The sequence below is a fragment of the Cyprinodon variegatus genome, unplaced genomic scaffold, assembly GCF_000732505.1.
Source record: "Cyprinodon variegatus isolate N-32 unplaced genomic scaffold, C_variegatus-1.0 Scaffold379, whole genome shotgun sequence".
Classification (NCBI taxonomy): domain Eukaryota; kingdom Metazoa; phylum Chordata; class Actinopteri; order Cyprinodontiformes; family Cyprinodontidae; genus Cyprinodon; species Cyprinodon variegatus.
The window spans coordinates 396,831-422,830 of record NW_015150832.1 but is presented as its reverse complement, the minus strand read 5'-3'; the positions used below and the strand labels follow the sequence as shown (position 1 = coordinate 422,830).

At 38.1% G+C, this 26,000-nt stretch overlaps 1 protein-coding gene across 3 annotated transcripts in view; it reads right to left on the bottom strand.

Moving 5' to 3' along the window:
* The window catches only part of ttll5 (tubulin tyrosine ligase like 5), a 78,318-nt gene that overhangs the window by 8,233 nt on the left and 44,085 nt on the right, over positions 1-26,000 (bottom strand). For all 3 annotated transcript variants that reach the window (XM_015386816.1, XM_015386818.1, XM_015386817.1), the window contains 2 exons: positions 11,302-11,494; positions 3,785-3,969 (listed from right to left, as the gene is read on the bottom strand). In XM_015386816.1, the coding sequence (XP_015242302.1) occupies positions 3,785-3,969; positions 11,302-11,494 (378 nt within the window). The remainder of the gene's footprint in view (positions 1-3,784; positions 3,970-11,301; positions 11,495-26,000) is intronic.

Sequence of the window (26,000 nt, the reverse complement as noted above, 5' to 3'; positions counted from 1 at the left end):
GGTTGGCAGCTGTGGTATGTTGATAGAGCGGCGAGAGGTCCCTGCCCTGCTAAGTATGATACCACTAAGCTGCGCAGTTGCTTCAACTGAGCATGCTCTTTGGCGACTGGGCTTAAACACAAGAGCTGAAAGTTTTTTTCATTCGTATAGCTCCACTATGTTAGAAGGAATCATGCCCTATTAAGCTTTTTTTTCTTGTTAGTAACAAAACAACCACAAATGACAAGGTATTTTCCAGGGATTTCCGGTGAGAGGCTGGCAAAACAGAGTGATTGTTAAGCTGTGGAAAAGGGATGCATTCATATTCATTTTTTTTAATAATAATTAAAAATGGCAAACATTTGGCAAATATTTGCTTTCTGTCCACCTGACTCAAATAACATTGATCCACTTTTCTTGACGTATAGATAACAGTCTATTTGATTTGTTTCTACCAACTTTGGACATTGGACACTTAAATTGATGTAGATTCCTCTTTATAAAACAGATCCAACTCTGTCAGATTAGATTGAGAACATACAGTATGTGAACTTGATTCTTAATGGAACATAGGTCCAGCCTTATACTGCGTCCCTCTGCTACATGAGCATGCTTTGATCTAAACAATTTCATTGTAGCTCTGGCTGTGTGCACTGAGTCATTGTCCCACTAAAGGTCTAGAGTTGGCAGCTTCTGCAGCATTTTCTTACCATATTGTTCTGTGCTTAGCTCCATCTACCTCTCTTTGCTCAGGCCAGCTAACCTTGCCTGAAAGCTAAACTTTACAGTATCTGTGTGATCACAAACACACAGGAATCCATAAAACATGGCAGCTCAGAAAGATGCATCACCTAAGTGAAGTTGCCCCCCCCCACCACCTTCTTCAAATCAGACAAAATTGGTGTCAAACGTTTGTGCTACGTTAGTGCTGGTTTGTGCAGCAAAAATTTTAGTTTGTGCCGCTATCATTTTAAAGATATAAAGAGATGTTTCTAGAGGTCATCAAAGGTCAACCAGCCCCCCCCCCCACCCAACTTCTTCTAATGAGGCAAAGTGGGTGTCAATTAACTCAGCTCTGTTTGAGCTGGTTTGTGCAGCAAAAACAGATGTTACCTGATCTTTGATGACCTCTACAAAATATATTTAATATCATTGAAATGATAGCAGTACAAATGAACATTTTTGCCATACAAAAATATAAAATGTAAAAATTAATTTTAAATATAAAATATTTGAAATATATACACATTTAAAAATGCATATTTTAAAATATATACATTTTTTTATACTGCTATCATTTTAATAATAATTGTTTGTAGAAGCCATCAAAGGTCAGTGAACATTTGTTCATTCTGAAACTCTGAATTTCATATAAATTATAAGTTGCTAACCTATGATTCTGTAATTTTAAACTGTAAAAAAATGATAGCGGCACAAACGAAAATGTTTGCTGCACAAACCAGCACAAATGTAGCACAAACGTTTGACACCAATTTGTTCTGATTTGAAGAAGGTGGGGGGGTCAACTTCTGTTTTGTCAGAATCCACTAAAGAGGAACAGCATGAGATATATGTTTTTGTCTGATGTAGATTCTCATGGTGTCTATTTAATTTTTATTGTAACAGGCTAAAACCAAGGTTTGGTGGGTGGGCAATAGGTGTCCCTTCACCCAAACAGCTCAAAGGTTTGCTTTAAGTTCCTAGATCTGATTCAACAAGAGTAGTCTCACATTGATAATGTGCAGAACTAAACCTTAGAGCTACATGTTATCCATCTGTTTTGCCAGCTTTTAGGGCCGCTGCCCTGTCCATGATCAAGGAAAGCATTCCAAGAGCATGATGCTGTATTTAAGATCATGTTCATTGTTCTTTTCCCTTGATCACTTAGAGTTTTGCACGAAAAAAAAAACTAACAATCTGGTCTTATCTACCCACAGCATCTTATTCTGACCTTTACATGGCTTGTGGCAAACTGCCAAATCCCCAGGTTTTTGATCACTCTAGTTTTTAATTATCTTTAGCACCTTCAGAGAGGCATTATAGGTAGGTTTTGTTTGCTGGCCTGTCAGTTTAGGTGAATAGAGACGCTATGTGAGATGTAAAGAGCTTAAAACTGGTTTTATAACCTTACTGCCTCATAGGTCTCTACGTCATTCCTGACCTGTTTGCTGCGTTTCTTGGTCTTCAAGAGGCTTTCATAGAACAACTGGACGTATCCTTGGATTAAATTACTCACCAGGACTCTATTAACTGATTAGGCGACTTATAAAGAAGGTTGGGATTTTATTCAGGGATATTTGAGTTAAGTGGGCTCCTTGAGAACCATAGATATTTTTTCTTCCGCTTGACAATCACACAATACAAAAGTTGAAGGGGTATAAAAGTTTTTGCAAGGCAGTCAAAGCTAAACCTGAAAAAAGAATTGGGATTCCAGATAAAACTATTGTGGGCGGCCTACTAAAGAGTTTTATGTGTTAGACCTTCACAGAGAATTGCAGTGCACTGTTCATGGAAAATTCAAGGGAACAAGGGATGGAATATGTGTGTATCAAACAGTGGTTTTTACAATTTGATATAGGACGGTGTTTGCAGAGCTGGACAACCTTGAACTCTTTGAATGCATTCAGCACAGTGATGCTATTATAAGTTGGAGAGGATTAGCCTGGCGCTGGGATACGTTTCAGATGTGCCTCAATAACAAAGGTATAGAGTTGCCCTGAAAAAGAGCGCTGGAAAAATGGGGAAGCAACTCATTATCCTTCCGTTTTCTGGAAACAATCATCTCCTTTCTTCCGGATGGAGCTTACTTTTCTCTGTCATTCTTGATTTTCTCATCTCTTTATTCTCTCTTTCCATTGTTTCCATCAGAGCTCTTTTTTTTTTTTTTTGCTCCTGAAGCTTCCGTTTTTCCCACACTCTCCCCTGTCACACTGGTAGGCCACAAAAATGCAGGACAGAGCGGAGTGTGAGGGGGGCTCTGGAATTCCACATGCAGAAGGTAAACACAGCAACTGCCAGGAAGACACACACACAGGAGCAAATACAGCACCTACACAGCTCTCCGTTCTATATTAGCCATTCTCTGCTCTATTAACTCTTTTAATGCCAAGTACAGTTCGTCCAAAGTGGCAACACTCTAAATGTGCAGGTGTTTAACTCAATCTCAGTTGGAATAAATGAAATGAGTTAAAATAACACACACAAAAAATGAACTGCCAGATAGATTTTTTGGATAATTTGCAGCTAAGCCACCCTGTGGTGCCATTCCTCTTCCACATTAAACAACACTGGAAAGGTCTTTGCCAGCACGCTTTAAACAAACAATCAGCCCTCATCACATGGGCTTGCTGCTGTTGTGTAATTTGGATGTTTTAGAAACACAGTCATAAAATTAGCAAGGGAAATAACTGGCAGTTGAGCCCAGTTTCACCCCTTTCCTTTTTATTTTTCCTTCTGTACTCTTCACCTTATCTCCAAACTAAACAGGATTTAAATGGAGCCCAGAGCCCGAACTCCAGGCCCTTTCACTGAACCAGATTCTGTTTATGGTTCAGGCAGAAATCAGGCCCCATGATGAGGCTGTTTACCGAACAGGCAGATAGAGCCAGAGGCCAAAAGGCTGGAAATAGTCCATTATGCACATTTTCTGACTCTCATTAGCATTAGCTGTATCCGCTTGAATTCAGTGATCTCATGAGCACCGTCTTGTTTCAGAAGCAGGTGGCCAAAACTGCCATCCTATTGCCATTAATGTTTGAAAAATATATAGATTTATTCTTTCATTTATCTTTGGGTCTTGACTTACTTGATCAGTCGTTTCGTTGCCGTTTTCCTGACCTGTCCCTCTCGTGCACTACTGGGTGGCTTTGGAACAAAACCAGGACTGACACAGATCTCGCTTTGGCTGAGACTTGGCCAAACTTGTAAGCTTGAAGATGGACAGTTGGAGGGTTTTGTGGATACCTGGGTGTTTGGGGCGCTTGTCTGGTCCTGAAATTGGCAAAATAAAGAGAAACAACCAATAATTGATCAAAACAATATGTGGCCAGCACAACAGTATCATCTAGATAAGTAACTTTTAATTGATTTATTTTGTTTAATTTTAAGTACAAAAATCATTTCAATTTATTAGGAACTTTAACTGCATTTTTCTAACAAAAAAACAATGCCATTGGGTTTGTTTTCAAATGATTTATTTAGTTTTACTTTGTTTTATTTAAATTAGCCTATAATGGTATGGTAGGAAATAATATAAGCGGTTTGATCTTCCAAATGGCATGTCATTTTGCATCAAACTTTATGTTTTATCTCATCTAACAAGGCAACAAACCAACAGTTATTTTGCTTTCTTTAAAAAATGCATTGTAATGTAGGGTGACCATATTTTCATTTGGGAAAACCAGGACACCTTGGAGGGGGGGGATGGATTGAAAGAACAAATGTCTCATCATCGGGATTTGCTCCGTGATCAGAGGAAATGTTACTTGGCTCAGAACAGTGGTGAAAATTGGAAGTTCAGTTTAATATAATACAACTCTGTGAATAGTTCCGTCTGAGATGAATGAAAATAGTTGTTTTAATGGTTATTGAGTCAGATATGTGGCGGTAATTTTTGATTTATCTAAAGGTTTTTATCTGTTACTGTGTAAATGGGTTTGGCTGTAATTTAAGGACAGATTCTAATAGATCTGCAAAGTGCGAACTATAAATCTGATAGGAGTTTAATTTTTTTATTGTTGTTTTGCACAATATGCTTAACTAAGTATTTTTTGTTGTTGAATATTAGAGATTTTGCAGATATATTTTTTATAAATACATTGTTTAGATTTACTTATGTATTTCTAACCCTTTTATAGTATAGAAAATCCCTTTATTGTCCCACAATGGGCAAATTTACAGCAGCAAAAAGATTATTGAAAATGGTCACACAAATGAGGACCTTAGAAAAATGTATAAGAACAACATAATAGGGAAGAGTTAAAATATAAACAATACAATCCTGTAAAGTGTTTTAACAATATAAAACTGGAGAATAAATAACCAATATGCAGCTATGGACATTTTTACAGTAATGGATATTTGAAAATAGCAGCAACATCAGAGATGTGCAGAATGACAGCAGCAGGTTATTTAACTGACTAAGGTTTCTATCATTACATTTGATTTTATTTGTTCCTGCTCCCGGTGGTTGGAACCTTTATTCCACTCTGGATTCTTGTGAGTGTAGTCTTTGTTCGCTTTAACTTTTTAACAAAATAAATAAATAAACAAACAGTTTTGAAAACCTCGGTATTCATTCTTTTCCTGCTTTGTGTGTCAACTTTCACGGTTGCTAAGCAACAGAGCATAAGCTGTTAAAACCCGCCGAAGGGTAGACCTGTTCGAATTTACAGACAAAACTCTTCCGGCCTCCTTATTTTCAAGGACTTCGAAGGATCCAGTCTAGGTAGACCGCGTTCATGGAGGATACAGCCCAGGTTTTCGAACAGAGCCTCTGATTAAGAACAGGGCTGCCCGCACTGACGCGGCTCAGGGATTACGTCACACGGAGCGTCGTGCGCAGTGAAATCAGGACATTTCCTCCTTTTCTAAAAAAACCCGGGACGCCCGGGACAGGACGTGAAATACGGATATGTCCCGGGAAATACGGACGTTTGGTCACCCTATTGTAATGTTGAGTGCTTGTTTAACAGTTGTCCTTTGAATTGGTCGAGGTGTGGATCTCTGCAGCTCTACCAGTGTTACCATTAACCTTTTTTTTTCTTTTTGAGTTTTTGCAGCACTAGTGGCTCATTTTTCCAACAGTAGGCTGACAGGAAAGTGGGTATGAGAGAAGGGGAGAGACATGCAGCAAAGGACCACAGGTCGGATTCGAACCCGGGTTGGCCGTGTCGAGGGCCTGGTTCACAATCAGAAACCAGATGGTCAGCATGTGTGTCGCAGGGAACGCAGATATGCCTCCCTCCTCTTCCGCAGCCACTTTGGTACACCATATACATCCGCTCTACACTATGCGTCTTTGCCGTTTGGTACCTTAACAGCTTGTTTTGTTTGTATGACCACTATTGTGGACTAAGACTTGTGAAGATGGACCAGCTAGAAGAGCGAGGTGCGCCAAGAACGCTGGGACCCTTTTTCCACCTGTATCCACGCTCTTTTGTGCCCTTATATCCCTCTGTTGTCGCACAAGCTTGCCCCCACTTCCTCACTGCCTCGGCTGTATCTAGACCCACAGGTAGTTTGTGATTGACCCTCTTGCGTTGTGGCATGGAATAACATAGCACAGACCACGCTTCAAATTTGGGCATAAATCAAAAATATCTGCGACAAGCTCACTGCGACAAATGGGAGTATAACCGGCCCTTTAGGCTGTTGATCTAAAAACATCTTTCTTTCTATGATTGGTTGTCAGTTTAGGTTAATGGGGGTTAACAGCTTTGCCTTTGTGCTATGCACTATGCCTTTTTAACTGATAACTTGACAAGCGATCCAAGGTATGTTCCTAATTTGACATATTGTTTTTTTCCTATCGTTTCACAACCAAATTGCATTGATTTTCTCTAAAACTTTCTCGATTATCTGTCTGCTGTGTTACCAAGTCTTTATTTTCTTTAAGAATGTTCTTGAATACACCTCCTATGACACCTGCATTAACTCAGTTTAACTTAATTACAGATAGACTAAATTTTCCAATTGCTTGCATTGGATTGTATGCAGGATTATCAAAGTAAAAAGGGCGGAACAAATTCATGTCAGGCTCATTCCACTTTACAACTATGTAACATTTGGTGGTGGTCTGTCACATCCATTTTCTGGAAGGAAATACATTGAAATGTTTTGCAATGCAATGAGGTTAAAGTGGTATCAACACTTTTTTAATAGTCAAAGAAGTATGATTATTACTAAGCAGGAGGAGCTAATTATTTGTCTGTATGCTATAAAAGGCTAAAAGTAACCGGAGTGAACTCCATCAAACTTGGATAAGAGGTGGAGCATGCATCCATGAGAGTACTGTACTCTTAAGGACAAAATAAATCAAACTATTCCAAAAGAAGCCAGTGGAAGTGTAATCACATTTAGAACGAGTTGGCCATGGAAAATACTGTGGCCTTTGTTTATTGAGGTGAAGTATCAAAGTGCTTGGCATGAAAAAGTGCACATATTAATGAAATGCCATGCAGTATCAAAACAAGCTTAAAATTTTTTCAAGTTGGCTGCACTGAAAAGCAAATTCTCCACATTATTTATTTGTTTATGGAAAAAGCTCTTCAAAGGCTTGGGAAGGAGCAATAAACTGTTGTCTTTCTGACATAATATCTTAGAACCACATTTCACTCGCTCCATCCAGCGGCAGGGAACGCTCGCATGCATTCCTTCCACATCTCATGCCCGTGCTATTTTTTCTGTAGCTTTATACGGCTATCTAACATGCTAATGGTTTTCCAGTTTAATGGCATAGCCGTTTAAACGGCCAACAAGGTGACATGAAATATCTGATATAATCCTTGTGTTGATAAATGAGAAGCTGGGGTTTCCAGGTTGCAAGGCCTATGGCCACAATTCAGTTTGAGCGGGGCCAGGAAGGGCACCTTTCTTTGCCTGCCAGGTGGCCCAGGGCCAAGCGAGTGGAGGAGCCGAACAGTCTGCACCCAGTAACTGGAACGTGGACTGGAGTGCCGGAACAGATCCCCCTCTCTCTATGTCTCTGAGCAGTGCTGGTGAATACACATCAGCAATCACAATCAGTAGAAAATCCATTTCTACACTTTTAATGACGTAAAATCATCAGCTGTACTAAGTTTCCCCAGAAGAGTGAAGAAAAAAACTGTGACTATAATGACAGAGTATATTTTAATTATAAAGACCAAAATTCATATTTAAAGCTAGAAAAGAATGAAAGCAGAAAGCCTACAAACCCCCAAAAGAATCGAGGTTTGATCCCTTCCAAGGAGCTGGACTTTCTTGTAATCCCTTAAGTTAATTTTGAATAATATTTCCCAAGGCTTTCTGTAGGCTTTTCAAAATCTTATGTAGAAATTGGTTCATTTATATTCGTGCAATACCTTGCTTTTAAAACTATTAACACCTCTTAAGCTTGTGCTCCAAGCTTTTAACATCTCACAGAACCATGTTTAACTCATCAACTGGAAATAAAAGTGTATTGTAAATCAAGAGGTCCAGATATATGGATATAGGTCTAAACTGACATATTTATCAAAGAAGAAGAAAAGCTGCATAACCACAAAGAGCACTTGTATAGGATTCAGCAAGCATGTGAAATGAACGCATTGATCTGGACAGACAGGACCAAAAAACAAGCGTTTCAGTTGCATACAATATTGAAGGCATAGGGTCAGTAAAAACTGCAAAACTGCATTACTGCAAAACTGCATTACATTCTACACAAATCTGGGCTATAACATGCAATCAGAGCTACAGTGGATTGGATGAGATCAAGGCATATCCCTGTTTTAAAATGGCCAAGTCGAAAATCCAGAGCTTAATCCAAATTAGAATTAGTGACAATACTTAAATTTGATTTTGACGGACCCGCCCTTTCAAACCTGACAGCGAATAAGCAGTTTTCAAAGAAGCAGCTATAATCTCAGGCTCTAGTTGAGCAAAGCTGGTAGAGACACACCTTAAAGATTTACAGCCCTTATTAAAGCTAAGCATATAAACGGAGGATTAACGCAAATACACACCACAGTTTTCTGTCTTTTATCAGTCTATAATATTCTAAACAAAGTTTTCTTTTGCTTTACACTTTTGCAACAAGTAGCGATGGGCTACTGCAAACAATCCCAGTCAAAGAACATTGAAACTAGAAAACTATTTTTGCCTGAAATTGTTTGGCTGACTGTTCTTCCAAAAAGCAAAATCTGCAAAAAATCATACATATTTGTATAACTTCATCTATACAAACCTCGAACACAAGATTTTTACCTAAATCCAACAGCCCTTTAATCAGGAACAATTTTTTTTCCAAATGCCTGCATGATATGCATTGTGTAGTATAAATAAATCTGAGTATTAGACAAGTAGAGGGAAGTTTTTAGCTATTAGTTTAGGTGGGAAAAAAAAGTAACCTTATTAGATATCAGAAATCTGAGCGGAAATCAGCAATTTATCGAAGCAAAACAAGTAATTAAGGATCTATTATCTATTTCTGAACAATGAGCTTCAAGTAATAGAAAAACAATAATATAAAAAAAGCCAAAACATGAAATAAAATCTAGAAGAAAATCATTTTAGGGGCATTGGGGCATGCAACATTTTAAATTCATATGATTATTCTTAAATAATTAAATGCAAACAATATAATTTGAAACATCATTACAATGTCAGTTTGGGAAGTTTTAACATAATGCTCTCTCTCCTGTTCTCTAGGGAGTTTGTTTAAGCAATACATAACAAAAAAACAAGACAGTTGAGAGTAAAAGGCAACTTCCGGCCTCCATGCATCTAACAGGATAATTTAGAATTAAGGGAAATGAGGTTCAGTCTGTGAGACAAAAAAAGAGACTTAAAAGCTAAGAACATTAATGGATGTTTTCTTTTTTACAAAGTTGCGTATGCTTAGACAAGCCAAGAAAAATATCACCTCAATTGCATCAATTAAGGCTCTGTTAAGGCCATTAAAAACAATCTTGAAAGAAGCTGCGTTGCTATCAACAGCTTGAAAAAAAAGGGGTTATCCAACTTTTCCACTCTATAAACTGTCCCATGACCTTTTCCTTTCTCAACTTCTCTCCATCATTTTAATGACTCCAGAAACCATCCTGAAAGTACATACATCTAGGTCCGCTCTGTTTTAAACAGCCACGTGCAAGGCTCCAAATTACAGCTTTCATGGCTGGTCAAAAAGGACCTCAAGTTGTTCTCGTTTCTAAATTTGAAACTTTGACAATTATACCAAAATTATATTTATGTTGCGAACAAACATGGAGGCCTGGTGAGACTGGAGATTCCATGCAGTATCATACTACAGTATTCTCTGTGTGTTTTACATTATTTCAAATCACAAATACTGGCTTTTATTTCATTGGTATTTTATGCAATTGAATAAACAAATGAGTGCTTAATTAATAGAATAAGAAAATAAAAAAAGAACACGATTTTTTATATTTTATTTTAATGAAAGTCCAGACTTGATACTTGGTAGAACCAGCTTTCAAATAAAGTAGCAAATTCAAGCTCAGTCTGGCTGTTGATACTCAGATCAGCTATTTTCTCCCTTTAATTAACAATTATCGTCCGAGTTCAGCTCTATGTCCATATCAAATCAATGTTTTACAGTGTGGAGGATGTGTTCAGCATGATGTACAGCATACAAACAATAATCTAAACTTTTTAGGTTTCAACTTTAACAATGGATTCCTACTTGCTAATGTTCCTTCACTATAGGATAGGTTGGGCTAATACTCAACTCCCAGCTGCCCTGCTAAAACAATCTGTAATCGGTAATCTCAGCAGCTGTTCCAGAGTTATTATGGGGCGCTTGGCTTCTTCTGGGATTAATTTTCTGTTCTAAGTTAAAAAACAATCTCTTGGTTGGTTTATACTCCTCCCATTATTTTACCAATTAATGGATTGAACAGTGACAAATGTTCAAAGGCGATATTAATTTTTAACCTGACCCTGCTTTAAATTTCTCTACAGCATTAGTTCATGACATTGCATAATAATAATGTTCTTTAATAAACATGCAAAGCCTTCACAGAAAAGCTTTAATGATACTGAGATGAAATAACACATAGCTTGGCTTAATTCAGTAACCATTTCTGAAAGCTTTTGGGTCTGTGCACTAAGGGGGTTGAATGCAAATGCACGCCGCACCAATCAGATATTATGTAAAAATGTAAACTCATCCTAAACTCATCTTTTTGTTGTTTTTAACATTTATCTTAAACTACAGTATGTGATGACCTGTCACAGATATCCAAAAATACATCACTGCATCATCAGTTTGTGGTTGTAATGTGGAAAAAATCAGATAAAAAGTGTTATGGATGTAAACTTCTCTGGAGCGTTCCATGATTATACACCTTTCAGTCAAAACCTAACAAAGAACATTAGCAAAGCAAAATACACTGGTGAAAACGTCATGCTTGGTTTTCTGGGAGTGAGTTTGTGTTAGGATCGGACATTTAAAGTGGTTTGGGAAAAGATTTGCAGATTGTGGTAATAGTCTAATCTTATAAGAGTTAAATAGTAAAAAAAACACACAAAAAAAGTTATTTTGGGAAGTGTTACAATCTGCTAAATTATATTGTTGCACAGATATGAGAGCTCCAGTTTGCTTTACCTCTCTATACATACCTGGTGTCTGCAAAGGTCCTGGTCCAAAACCTGATAAGACTTTAACCTCTGCTGTTGGAGCTGCTGAATAGCAAACTGCAATTGGTAGCTTCCTTTGTTTGGCTGAGAGCTCTGTGAAGAGTTCAAACCCGTCAACACACAGGCGGGAGTCTGCATCCGAGTGTCCCACAAAGCCTCCTTGTCCCTGCATGGCCTGTGAGCAATGAAAAGACGAGGTAGTGTAAGCAAAGCAAACTGAATAAAAAAGAACATACAGCCTAGAGTCCACCCTTTGGTGGCTCTGCAGTAAACAATAAAAGGAGATGCATCTTTTCCTAGTTTCCCCATCTAATCAAGAAGTGTAATAGAAGCTAATAAACTTCCATATTGTCTTCTTGTCTGTAAAAGGATAAAGCAAACCAGCTTTTTAAAATCTAACCCATTGCATCTTTGCCCACCAAAGCCTTAACATAAATTCAGCGGATCAGGGTCGAAGCAGAGGGCAAGCCTGTGGCAAAAAAGGGTCAAAGCCTTCTTCTTAGCTTCAATGCTTTTCTGGCTTCAGGGTCTATTAATATCACAAAGCCACAGCCTGGAGAGAAGACTTTTTGACAAGCTACACACGCTTGTAACTGGATTATCTACCGTTAGAACTAAGCCTGTTTCAATATTTTTTCTTCACTTTTCCTCCTGGTAAAACAATAAGGTGACCAGCCTGCACTTTAGACATGCTTAGAAGGAGTTTATATGGAGTCTGGTTTGCTGCTGTATATATGTATAAGATCAGCCAAAAATAATGCCATAAAGGGAGCTATTGGGAGCTGCAACGAAGAATATGATACAGAGGGGGAGAAGGAGAAAAAAAAACGGAATACATGTACAGTTAAAGAAATGAGAGCCTCGGGGGTCTTAAAGGAGAAAATGTTTTTGGAAATTCCTCCCATGCATGCAATAACATCTGTCGGTTGGTCCAGGGCTAAAGAAAACACAGCAGACCTAAAATCACAATAGCTGCAATATTTTTAGAGCTCAGCTATGATAAACTCTAAAATTAGATTTCAGTTAATCTTAAACAACAATGCAAACTGTGGGATAATAATCTTGCGTCACTAAATAAAAAAAAAAATTCCTCGTCCTTAGCGGCCAAACAAAGACACAGGGGATCTTAAACCCATGTGAACATGCTATCCGCCCATGCATTTCTCAGTTCACATAATAGCTCGTATATTGCAAAAACAACTGGTGTGACCATGAGCCACTGAAGTTTTTTCCTAAGTTTCTGGAAACAAAGGCTAGTCTGTGAACCTCGCGAGGTCAGAGTCTCTTAAGCTCTTTGAGACAAAACAAAAACTTGTTCCTTGTTTACAGCAGTTATTTCCTCTAACTTGACCATTTGTACACTGGAGTGCTGGGTTCTTCATTGCTGTTAATTTATTACCTTACAGTCACTGTAAGAGAGTACACTCCATCACGAAAGTATACCAAATGGTATCAATTGAACTTATGTCCTTAATATTCTAGACACAATATCTTTTTGAGATTACTGCAAACTGATAAAGTGTCATAAAGTGCAAATTTCAGCTGAGATGCATAATGTTTCCACCGATTATCCTTAAGATGTTTCTACAGATTAAATAGAGCCCATTTGTGTTGAATTCAGGTGACTGGACATGATGGTAAATGGTAAATGGCATGTACTTATATAGCGCCTTTTTTTCAAGTCAGGAGACTTGACCCAGGTGCTTTACACTACAGTCATTCACCCATTCACGCACACACTGATGGTGGCAAGCTACATTGTTGCCACAGCTGCCCTGGGGCTCACTGACAGCAGCGGGGCTGCCGTACACTGGCGCCACCAGACCCTCTGACCACCATCAGTAGACAATGCAGGTGAAGTGTCTTGCCCAAGGACACAACGACAATGAAAGTCAGAGCCGGGGCTTGAACCGTCAACCCTTCGATTTCAGGGCAAACTCCAACATCCAACACCACTGTCGCCCCAAGCTGATTAGGAAAGGCAAACCGTTGCATTTCTGGATTCTCGCGAGTGATGCCCGACTTTACACGAGTGAATAAAGTGAATGAGATTGGTCGTTTATCAAGGGGGCGGGATTGTTGTGGCGGAAGGTTCGCAAGCTTTTTGGTTGTGGCCGGTGTCCCTATGGTTACTCTGCCATCAGCATTTCTCCACTGAGAAAGGAGAACCCTCCAAAGGGACAAACATGTCTGCAGTAATCCAGAAATAAGGCCTTTATTGTAGAGTGGCCAGACCTGCCAATTATGGATCAACATATTGTTGAGCAGGGGCTCTGACTACTTATGCAAATGTAATTTCTTATAATGTAAGAGCAGCGTCTATGACAGCAGCAAGGCCTCGGACACTGCGTCACCCCATGTATAATGTCTGTGTTTTTGTCTTTTCTTGGCTGGGCTGTACCAACACTGAAATGTTCCACTTTGGGATCCATTAAGTTTTTTAGAATTTGAATGTTTCTATCTTTTCAATGAATTTGCAAACTCAAAAACTTTTTTTCTTACATTGTCAACATGGGGTGCTGCGCCGTGAATTTAGAGAAAATAGATGTTTTAATACCATTTAGCATAAGGCTGTAATAAATAATGATGCCTTCCTGATGCACCATATGCTTTCTTCAGTACTTTGTCATAATAGAACCAAATAATGTCCTTTTAACCTAAGACCACTCATGGAAACTAATACAGAAGTGGATTCCTAAAAAACAAGAAAAAGTTTATTTTTTTTTTTTATTGAAATAGCAACCAACAACAACAAAAAAGAAAAAAATCAAAGGGAAAAACTGATTTCCATGTGTTATTCTCATCACAGCATATCTGCCGAGCTCAGAATATCTCAGACAAATCCCCAATTTAGAGACACTGCTCATGGGTGTCAGTTTACTCCCTGCTGCACTTGCCGTCCTTTAATATGCTGATATAACTTACCGTTGAACAACAGAGCAGTACAGGAGCACATGTGCAGCATCAATCTAACTCAGAGTGAATGTGGGAAAATGAACCGTTTGAGATGACATCATGCCAGACTATCTCAAAGCCTTGCCTGGTCAGTGTAAACAGCAGACGCCTCAAGACTGTGAGGGTATTTCCAGCCATTAATCTGTGTTTGTTTATAGAGCTTTGCTGCAACAACATGACACAGAGAAGGGGTATTCTTGAAATGTAAAAAATGACCCGTATTTAGGGTTTTGTTCAGTCTAGCGATGCATGGAATGCTTTTATTTTACTTGGAACAAGCCTGAGAAATATAAGATCGGAATTTACCAACAGTCTGTGAATAACTAAACATCATTATATGTAGATCAGTGATGGCTAAAGGCTCTGTGTCATACTATAAAAGGCAGAGACAAACTAGCTTGCTAAACATAGTGAAAAAGTATGGAAAAATACTTCTGCACTAAGACATTATTATTTAATTTGTCTTTGCCTAAATATTGTATTTATCCAGTAATTTTTTATCCATCTAAAAGTTTTTCCATCTGTACAACTTCTGGTTTTTCCAATTAGTTTTTCCATCCATCCATCAGTTTTTTTCCATCCATACATTTGTATTTCCACTCATCCAACCGTTTTCAAGAATCAAGACTCTATTGTCATTATAAAACCATGATGACATTTTATTGATACAATTGGCTCAGAATGCACACATAAAAAGCAGACGGATATTAAAAAGACTTAATAAAATTTGGGTTCTTGCTGACCCTTTCAAAAATTACAAAAACACCCTCAGCAGAAAATATTAAAAACTTTCAGGGAAAAACTGAGAAACACAAAGAGGAACAATTAGTAGCAGTTGTAGAAAGATTGAACCATCCTTGGAAGAGAAGTCTGTACATGGGAACATAGCATGTAGTAAATCGCATAACAGTTTATAAAGTTAGGCAGGGGTCTATTAGATTAACAGCAGGGATGTTTATCTGTCTATGTGATCTTGTTGTTTGTTTGAGGAGGGGTGTGTGAAGGTGAGTAAGTGTAAGAACTACAGGGGGAGTATTGCCTTTTAAGCTTTGAGAAAGAGACTGTTCTTTGTTTTGGAATTAATGTTTTTAAGCTAATTTTACTGAAGAAATCGAGACAAATAGTGCATTGTTGGGGTGGCTGGGATCTTTTGCAATGTGTCTGTCTGTTTCATGGACTCGTGCAGGGTTAAGCAAGTCCAGATATGGAGGCCACAATCCTGCAATCCCCTGTCCTCACCACCACTGCTAAGTCTATAGATGATGGTGTAGATAACGCCATATCCACCAGAACAGTGGAATGCTTCCCAAATAATAAACCCTAGATCACCAATTATATAAAGTGAGGACTAAACAAGAAAAAGTCCCTTTTGGAGACAATGAGTTATTGGGTAGAATATATAATCAACTTAAATTTAAGAGAACAAAGAGCAAGGAGGCATGCAAGAAGAAAGTGGAAAGCAAGCAATGTGTGTAGTCAGAGATGAAAAGGTCAAAGGCTTTAAGCAGAAAGAGGATCATACAGATGGGAGTCTGGACAGAGCCAAAGAACTGAACAGATTCTTCAATAGATTCTGTTCAGGAACAAACTCAGCATTCTCCTGCCCACAGTCAAACAGACCCATCCTCCTTTGTCCTAAACCCTACAATGTTTCATCTAACACCTCTGCCACGTACCTTCTTGGTTATGTGTTTGTTCTTAACCAAATCAAAAGATGGTGGTGCTCCCTTTGCCTCCCCCTTCCATCTGTAAGTCTGCAGAAGTCAGGTAAATAAAAAAAAATGGAGAACCTAAATGACAATAGGGCACCAAGACTATATGGCGCCAGCCCCAGAGTCCTGAAGGCCTGTGCAGAGTAGCTCTGTGAGATTCTGCAGCACCTCTTTAACTTTAGTCTGACCCAGGAGACAGTACCAGTGAGCAACTACCCTGCTCCGATACGAAAGAAAACTCAGCCTTTAGTGCTCAATGACTATAGACCTGAGGCCCAAATATCCCACATCATGACGGTCCTAAACAGACTCCTGTTTGCCTACCTGAGAAAGTAAGAAGGTATAACGACCCCCCTGCAGACTATTGCCATGGAGATTGGTTTGAAGATGCCGTTATATACATTCTTTGACAAACCCACTCTTATCTAGGCAGTGCATACAGCCCTATGAGGATTATATTCTTTGATTTCTTGAGTGCATTTAAAGACAATTCAGTCCAATTTACTTTGTCAGAAACTCCAGAAGACTTGGGGCCTGATCTTTACAAAATTCCAAGTAAGGCGGACTAATTGTTTTTATTTTATATTAAATAAGTGGGCATACATGAGTGTTCTACAAAGGTTGCTGTGCTAATGTTAAGATGTACAAACCAATTTGGTTCCGCCTATTAAAATCATCAGAGAGTATGGTCTAGAGGCAGTTTGAGAGTTAAGTTTCGAACCCATGGACTTGGAGGTTATAATCTCAAGATAAGATTATTCCCGGAGCATCACCCTGTCAGAATGTTCACTTCTTCTCTGCATTAGGTCTTATCATTATTAGATATTAGACCCACAAAAGCATTGTCACCCAAAAATTTTACAGCCATGGGAAGGGCAATAGTCTTATAGGATGCAGGAGTTTTACCCACAACCAGAGGATCACTGGTTCAAACCCCAGCTGTTCACATGACAATCTTAAATTGTGTTCCTGAAATGACCCGAATGCGCAGAAAAATAAGTCATGTCAAAAAAACACTTGGTATTTTTCTTCTGAGCATGCAGTTCTTTTTTTCCAAGACAAATCACATGTTTGTTTCTGTGGATAGATTTAAAGCTGCAATCGTTTGATACAGCAAAAAATGCAGAAAGTGGACAGAAGAGAGAGAGAGAGAGAACTAAACTATTTATAAGGGCTTTTGGAGGAGCAGTGGCAGCGACATCTATCAGGAGAAAAGTGTGGATGCAGTGTCATAGTTAACTGACCTGTTACGGTATCACCTCTAAATTTCCTTTTGGATTTTTGTATGCACCCAAATACTTATTAACTCCAAAATGATGTTGTCCCCCCATTGTGTTGCACACCTCCGTCTACACTGTCTTCAATGTTTTTTGTATTTGTTTTTGTATCCATACTATCAGCACAGAGTGACATCATCGTCATACTAATTTCGATATGGGTCACTTGGCTGTTCAGACCTCAGTCAGATTCCAAAAGATCTGACTGTGGCCTAGATCAATTTGGAAAAAGTCAAGTTACATGTGACTTTGCCTGTTCACACAGTCATAAAAGAATCTCACCTTAATCACTTCAGGGCAAAAAGATTGGATTTAGGCCACATTTGTCTGCAGAGTGAACGTAGCCTCAGACTGCTGTGTGCTTGGGCAAGACACTTCATTGCCTACTATTGGTTTTTCAGAGGGGCCTGTGACGGCTGTGTATGGAAACCTTGCTTAACTGTGAATCTGTGCGTGAATGACTGACTGTAGTGTAGAGCACTCTACAGTCTCCTGACTTAAAAAGGTGCAACAATCAGTAAGTTTAATATTTTGTTTTGTTAATAGCAGAATAGTCTGTGAAGAGAGCAAAGAAAGCAGGTCGATGGCATGTTGGTGATGATGATCAGTGGGGCAGAAATACATTTCCTAATCTTCACTACCTGGGGCTTGATGAATTTACTGATCCAGGAGAAAAGTGGTTCGGATAAGCCCAGGTTGTAGAGTTTCAGGTGTGACACATCTGGAAAGACAGTGTTGAAGGCTTAACTAATGTCCACAAAAAGCATCCTTATATTGCAGTTAGGGTGCTGCAGATGAGTTGGAGTCCTGTGAACTGCCAACAAGACCGCATCCTTTGTAGAATGATTTTTGCTGTGAGCAAACTGCAGGCTGTATGGACCTATAAGGAGGGCATCCTTGATATACTTTGGGAGGGACTTCTTAAAGCACTTATACAGCAATAATTGTGGTCAGACTAACCGGACAGTAATGATTGAGGTAGGTTATGTTTTCATTGTTGAACACAAGCACAATGAAGGAGATCATCATGTAGACAGGGACCGTGGAAAGCATGGGTTACTCGCTGCAGAACCATAGGCGGCATGTAACAAGTGTCAATCCCTCCCAACTATAGCAGTTGGCAGGATGGGACTAGTGGATATAACTAGCTTCTACATTTGCAGAGAAACAGCAGCAGGTTGGCACGTTTTCTGCAGGTATAATAAGACTATTTTACACCATTATGATAGTAATTTAAGACATATTTCCTGATATATAGAAACATTGTAAAGAATGTCAACCATAATATTACAATATCTATTAATTTGTCAGACAGAAAGACAGACAAACAAACAAAAAACAAAAAAGCACAACAACACTAAGTTGTTTAACAATGACACTGACCGACTGGAAGTCCAGGGTGGGGTTTAAACTTTGACATACTGGTGTGCTAAAATAGTAAAAGTAAGTTAAAGTCTGTAAAGTCTGTTTGTTGGACTTTCAGTAAGAATTTTCATGTAAAAATAATGCTTAAATAAGAAAAGACAAGATAAACTTTCATTAGTCCCATAGTGAATGTGGAACTTATCGCTAATAGTTAACTCTGCTATGTGTGGCATGCATGTGGCATTAACAATCTTTCCCTCCAATAACAGATGAAAGTATTTTTGGGATAAATCTGTTTGCATATTAGCTGACTAAAATCTTTTAACATCGCCTTTACATAATAGTTCATGTTCAGTCAGTCTCTATAGAGACTGTGAACATCAGTTTTCAAGACCTGGACTATGACTGAACCATTCTAACAACCGAATATGATTTTTCTACGTGTGTATACCTGCTAATTTGAGTTATTGTTAAGCCTCAGCTTAACTGAATCAAATAATGAGATAATTAGCAGGACTTTGTAAATGTTTATCTCCTGTTTAAATGGTAATTATGAGTTATGAATCTTAGAAATATCAAATAATCATTTAAATATGTTTTATGGATCAGTTAAATCACTTTTACTGCAGGGGTGTTTATCTGCTGGATAACCAAGTCTACTCAGTGGAATTTCAGCCATTCTTACCTAAAGGCTTCTCCTTCATTGTACAACATCTGTTACCAATCAGAGTGAATAAAATCTCTTTCTAAATTCAAAGGAACAGAGACATCAGACCATTTTCTATGGCACACTGACTGAAAGAACTCAGAGACCTTCACAACATTTTGTCTTATTAGTCAGGAGAACGGCAGTTTAGTACATTACAAGGCAATGAACCAAACCCCAGAAGGTTTCTGGAGTTGTTAGTTTATAGAGCTGCAGAAAAAAGAGAGCTGAAAATCATGTTTTGTAATTATTACAAAAGGAAAATATATCGGGAATATTTCATAATACTTTTCATTTGGCTAATTAAATAATTGAAGATAGTCTAGTAGCCCCTCTTGACTTTAAAAGAATTTGGATATTGAGTTTAATCAAAAACCAAAGCCACTGGTAATTCTAGCAAATCAAAGCTCTAAAAAAAAACTAATAGCAAAGTTGGCTAAAAAGTAAAGGCAAGTGAAGTTTTTTGGAAAAGTCTGATATACCCTAAACCTTTATAAATCAATGCTTGAAGTGTGTTCCTGGCCCAGAGTTTCTGCATGGAGTTTGCATGATCTCCCTGTGCATGTGTGGGTTCTCTCTGGGTACTCTGACTTCTTCCCACAGTCAAAAAACATGACTGCTAGGTTAAGTGGTATCTCTGAATTGTCCTTAGATGTGACTGTGTGCGTGCATGGTTGTATTTCCCTGTCATCAGTCTGTTGCCCTCAATACGAATTCCCATCGACTGCCTGAGACCCTGATAGAATAAATGGGAGAAGATGTATGGATGTTTGCAGAATGAGGCATGCAGCTCTATTCACCTCTCCATGGTCAACATATTGAAGAATAACCACTGTCTTAGATTACAACTGTGATTCTTTGGGGGTATGTCTCTACCAACTAGATAGCGATTTATTTGCCCACTCTTCCCTTCAAAAAAAAAATAAATAAAACTAGCTCAGTCAGACTAAGTGGAGAGCATAAGGGGACAGCACTTTTCTAGTACTGCTACAGATACTCATTTGAATATCGCTCTAGACATTTGGTCTTTGTAAAGTGAGAAAATGCCTAAATCTGAACTGTTCTATCATGGCTCTGAATGTTTTTCTGAAAACTAAAGCTCTGCTGCAAGGCCTGTGTGGGAACAAGTAGCCTTGAAGGATTGAGAACATATACCATCCTCCTAAAGAAAAGCATTCACATAGCACCATGTTACATTGTGGGGATGTTGTGTTGCATGACTACAGTAGTTGTTCTTTTGACAGATTCTCCTTGAGTTGTGGATCTCTGCTGCTTCCACAGAGTTTCTATGAGCCTCTTGGCTCATTAATATACTCTCCATTCTGCAGGTCAGTGTAGGTGAATGGAAAGGTTGCGACATGCACAGTTTTAAAGGGTAGAATGGAGCTTATTGTTCAAAACCTGAAATATTTCAGAAATTAACTCAGCTTTAAATGCAACTTTCACCCTGAACTGTTAGCTGTGCTTATTAATCTTCTTGACGTATTTGTGACCTAACATTGTCTACAAAATCTTTGAGGCCTCACACTACAGCTGATTTTTATTTAATTTAGATTATACAGACACACACACACACACTATATATATATATATATATATATATATATATATATATATTTGTTTTTTTTATTGCCATAACTAAAAAAGTGCTCCCTTGAAGCCTGCAGCTTGATTTCTGAGGGCTATTGGTTATGGAGCCAGAATGTGGATCATATATGTGAGTTTGCTTATACTGAGACTATACTGATACTAATACTGAGCTCCACAGTTGGTCAGTGTATTTTATTCAAGGGTATTTCTTTAAGAGGGTTGAATGGCAATGCATGATTATCTTTTCAGATTTTATTTTTGTAACATTTAACAAATCATATATCATTTTACTTGTAAAATTTTGTAATGTGACCAATAATATAAATATCCATCTATCCATATATAAAAGGTTGTACTTATCTTAACATACATAAATATATAAGCCACAAAATCACTGACATTTTATTGAAGTCAACTTTGTAGCGAAGAAGAATACACTTTATTGTCATTACATTGTCACAACTACAAAGCAATGAAATTCCCTCTCTGCATTTAACCCATCCCTTTTGGGGAGCCGTGGGCTGCCATTGTGTGGTAGCCATGGAGTAGTGTGGGGGTTACAGGTCTTGCTCAGGCATCCAGAGTGGCAGTCAGTGAAAAGTGGGGCTTGAACTCTAAATCTCTGGCATCCAAATGCAATGCCCTAACCACTAGGCCACCACCTGTTCCCAGGGAGTCTTGTTTCTAAAAGTATGCCTACACTTTGTGTCTTTTTAATAGCTTATTTCACAAGTACTTGAATAAAAGTCATAATAAATGTGCAAAAATGTCTGAGGCGGAAGTGATGCTAACTGTGGCTGTGGGAAGACATGCTGCATGATTAAAAGCCCTGCAGTTATCGGCACACAGTATTTAGGCATGACTTCTGAGAGTGCTGATGCAGCATACCAGGTAGATCCTGGCAGCGGTACTTCAAAGAGCATTGCTAGTCTTTGAAACCCATCATACCTCACCCCCGTGGTTGATATAAAGAGCCAGTGTGCTTAACAGTTTCAGTGTGTTTGGCTTAGACCATGAGTCAAAGTATAGGGGAGGTGGTTCAGGAAATTCTGTGTTTTAAAAATGAGTGAAAATCAGAAAGGTTTCTCTGAATATCATATCAAAGACATTTAGACAAAAGCAAACCCATATGAACATTTATAGTCTGATAAAAGAACAACTAAAAGGCCATGTGGCAATAAAATATCTGAAACTCTCAGAAGAAAAATATGATACAGCATACTCTGATCTTTGTTTCTTTAGATGAAGTCATCTGTGATATTATAAATTCTATTAAAAGCCTCTACTTGGTCAGTAGAAATAAAAACATTTTTAAAGTGGAAATGATTAGACATTCCTGGAATACTCTGACAGCTCGATATATTTAAGGGTTGGACTGGAAAACTAAAGTCAGAGATCAGGGCCAAGCTGTCTGAGGCAGAAACCATTTACAAATTAAGAGCAGCAAAAAAATAAAAGAGGAAGCTGCCAATCTTTACTTGCCTTTGTATCTAGCCTTCATCATATGTAACAGTGGTCTATTACTGTGTATCATGACGGTGCGACTAGTTTTTCCTCCTAACTATAGCATGACAAGTGAGAAAAGAAAATTTTTTACTGAGAGGTAAAACACATTTTATTGCTAGTAAAAAGTCGATTGTTCTGAAGCATTTCAAGTAGGGACCCTTAAGTTTTATGTTCTTGAACTTAACATGTTTTTATTTACTCAGACACTTTGTGTATGTTTCCATAATGAGGGCTCTAAAGGGGATCCTTTATGCCCGTCTTCCAAATCAAAACAGAATGATTTAGCAGTTATAGCTCATAGGTCCTATATTGGGAATGGACAATATATTCAGCATGTTATTGGTATAATATTAGCTTTAAAACTAAACTTAAGACACTGGTCATCCCAGCACTATATTTCACTGATATATAAGGCAATATTTTTGTGACAAATAAGTGAAGATTATGCCTGCAACACAAGATTACATGTACCCAACTGATGCATGAATCTGCTACATAAGAGATTCTGGAGTAAAAATGTTGGTAGTGTTGATAGGTTTAATTTTCAGAAACAGATACCAGAAGTAGTATTTGTAATAACTGAACAGGAAAGGAAGGAGAATACTACATAGTGTCTGTAACAAGGTATAGGCAATCTGTATTATTTTATCAGCCAGTTGAAATATTTCAGTATATAAGATATTGGTCAAAATTTTGAAATCGTCCATCCCTATCATTCTTTTTTAAGCCTTTTAAAGTCAACTATAGGCATACCAAGTATTTATTTATTATCAAACCAGAAGAAGGGCACCTCCCCTCTTAATACGAAGCCACCTCTGTTGTGCGGGTTGCACCCATTTTAATGACACTACTATATCACACCACTTCTGGCAATTAGGCTCTGCCTTAAAAAGAATGAGCCCTCTCATGGCCAAATAATTCATTTTTTCTACTTAGACATGAGTTAGAAAATACTACAGAACTGTTAATGTAGACATTAGCTGCTAAAAGAGCAATTTCATCTCAAGCTTGAATCTGAATACTCGGCTTCACATCACCGCTCTTTTTTTAAAGAGAGTGGGCATTTGTTTACTAAAGCAGGTGGAGCGAGGTCAAAGTAGGTGCTTCCTGGAAGGGGTAGGATGCAGTAAGGTTATCTTACATAGGAAGGTGATGGCCACTTGTTTTTCCAGGACAGGGAGGGACTGCTTGCTCAAAGAACAGAATTCATGAGGGTTACTTATGCTTGAATCAAGCCAAACACCACTTTGGGTATAGTTTTAATGAGGAAATAGCGTTATAAGGTTATAAATTCATCTTGCAAGATATTGGAGCTTAAAAGGTCACAGATTACGACTCCAAACTGTGTAAAATTGATTATAAATAAACTGAACCAATTGGGACTTTCAATTACAAACATCTGTTCATAGTACATTTTGACACAAGTAGTTAGGCTCAGAACCAAAACTTAAGTCTGTTTTACTCAAAAGTCTGCCACATTTAACAGGTATTTAATGATTAAAGCCTTACAGATATATCTCATGGAAATGTTAACCACACGCATGCATCAGCTGTTCCAACATGTCTGATACAGTTAAAGTTAACGATATAGTGGAGGATGTTTTTCTTCCAGGTGGATCATCAAAATAATTGGTCCTCCTAATTGTCAACAATTCTGGTGATACATTTACGTAAAGCCGTCCTACGTCCCTGTCCCCATTTTCACTTATCAGTGGTAAGTCTGACATAGTGGAAAAATTGTAAATTTTGGCACAAGGAAAGTAACCTTGTATAAGCTTCCCTCTCGGGAGCGGGTACAGGGTTGTGCATGTGCTTTTTTTTAAATTGGAGAGGGCTGGTCTTTTCAAAAATTGGTGAAAAAAATCCTTCGCTATACCTATAAAATCTATAAAAGAGGAACAGTTCTGCAATTATGATCGCTGTAATCTCTATCTAGAAACATAAAACACAAATATATTAAGCTTATTATTTGGGCTTTGATGAAAGCGTTCCTATCCTTGTAGTGCAGAAAAATAAAAAAAAATTGTTTGGGATCTTTTCACTAAAAGCTACAACTTAAGGTTAGGGTCCATAGAGAAAATCTTTTTTTTCTGTTTGCATTGTCTTATTTGAAACGACCTTGGTTGCTTAAACGGATTCTGCAGCTGAAACTACTTTAGTTGCATAAAGCCTCCTTAAAAAGGTTAAAAAGTAAAAAAAAAAAAAAAAAATTAAAAACAAGCCACTGGACTTTGTTTTCCAAGTTTGAAGACATTTCACTTCCCATCCAGAAAGCTTTTTTTAATTCAAAATGAAATTAAAATTGAATTCCAAGCTTTATTGAGTAGCCCAATAAAGCCTTGTCTTGTCTTAGAAAACATGCCAGACATTTTGAATTGAAAACGCTTCCTGGATCAGAAGTGAAACGTCTTCAAACTTGGAAAACAAAGTCCAAAAAATCTTTTTTTTTTTTTTTTACTTTTTTTTACTTTTTTGCAATGACTATGACCTGAATGACTGAAAATCTTTACCAGCATACCCCCTTAAAAAGAAAACAAAACACAATTTCCCAGAAGGTTTTGCTCATAATTTTTTATCAAAAATTCTGTAAAACACCAATAAACAGGCCTTCAAATTCTACTGAGTGCAACCAAGTAGACCGCTACCATTAAATTTTGAAACATAATGTTAAACCTTTATCTAGTGAATACAATTGCATAATTGAACAGCATTGTGTACATCACAATAATTTAAACAAAGAAGTTTCCATAAACACAATTTAAACCCTTAAAGTCTCCCCAGTCCCCACAAAATCCAAACGACAAAAAATCCTTTTGGCCTGCCCTAAATGTATGTAATATTTCTATCTGGAAGAGGACATGTTGTTTATCTTTGTGGTGATTCCATCTGACCTCTTAAGGGGTTAGTAGCTGTGTGATGTCTCAGAGGACAGCAAATAAACACGCAGCACAAATAAGCAAAAGAGTAAAACTGGACCAAAAGGTTTTCATAAGGCTGTACAGATAGAGCTAGCTAAATATAAAACATGACAGATGACTTTGAAGTGCTTTTTAATTAAATATCAGCCATTAAAGGAAACAGGCTTATCGCAAAGATAATAAACAGTTTATCAGAGAAAAAAACTTAGAGATAAGTAAGGGGAAAGCAGGACTTTAGAGTTTGTTAGTTCATTCACAACTATGTGAGCAGTAAGCCGTCTGTTGATCTCACGTTCTGATCTCGCCTCACTCGTAAATAGAACCGCAGTATACTTGAACCCATTCACTTCTGGCAGGAACTCCAGTCTGACCTGAAGAGGGCATTCCACCCTTTTATGGCTTCAGAACCATTGATTTGGAGGAGCTGATCATCCTGACCACTTCGCACCAGGCTTTGAACCATCCCAGTGCATTTTGTAGATCTTAGCTGGAGGAAGCCAGCAGGACCACATCATCCACAAGAACAAAGGCAATATCTGCTCATCTCCAAACCAGATCTCCTCTGGCCCTTCGCTGCAGCTAGAAATTCTGTCCAGGAATGTTATGAACAGAACCCCTCCTCTAACTGCCACCTTTATGCTGTGGATGGGTC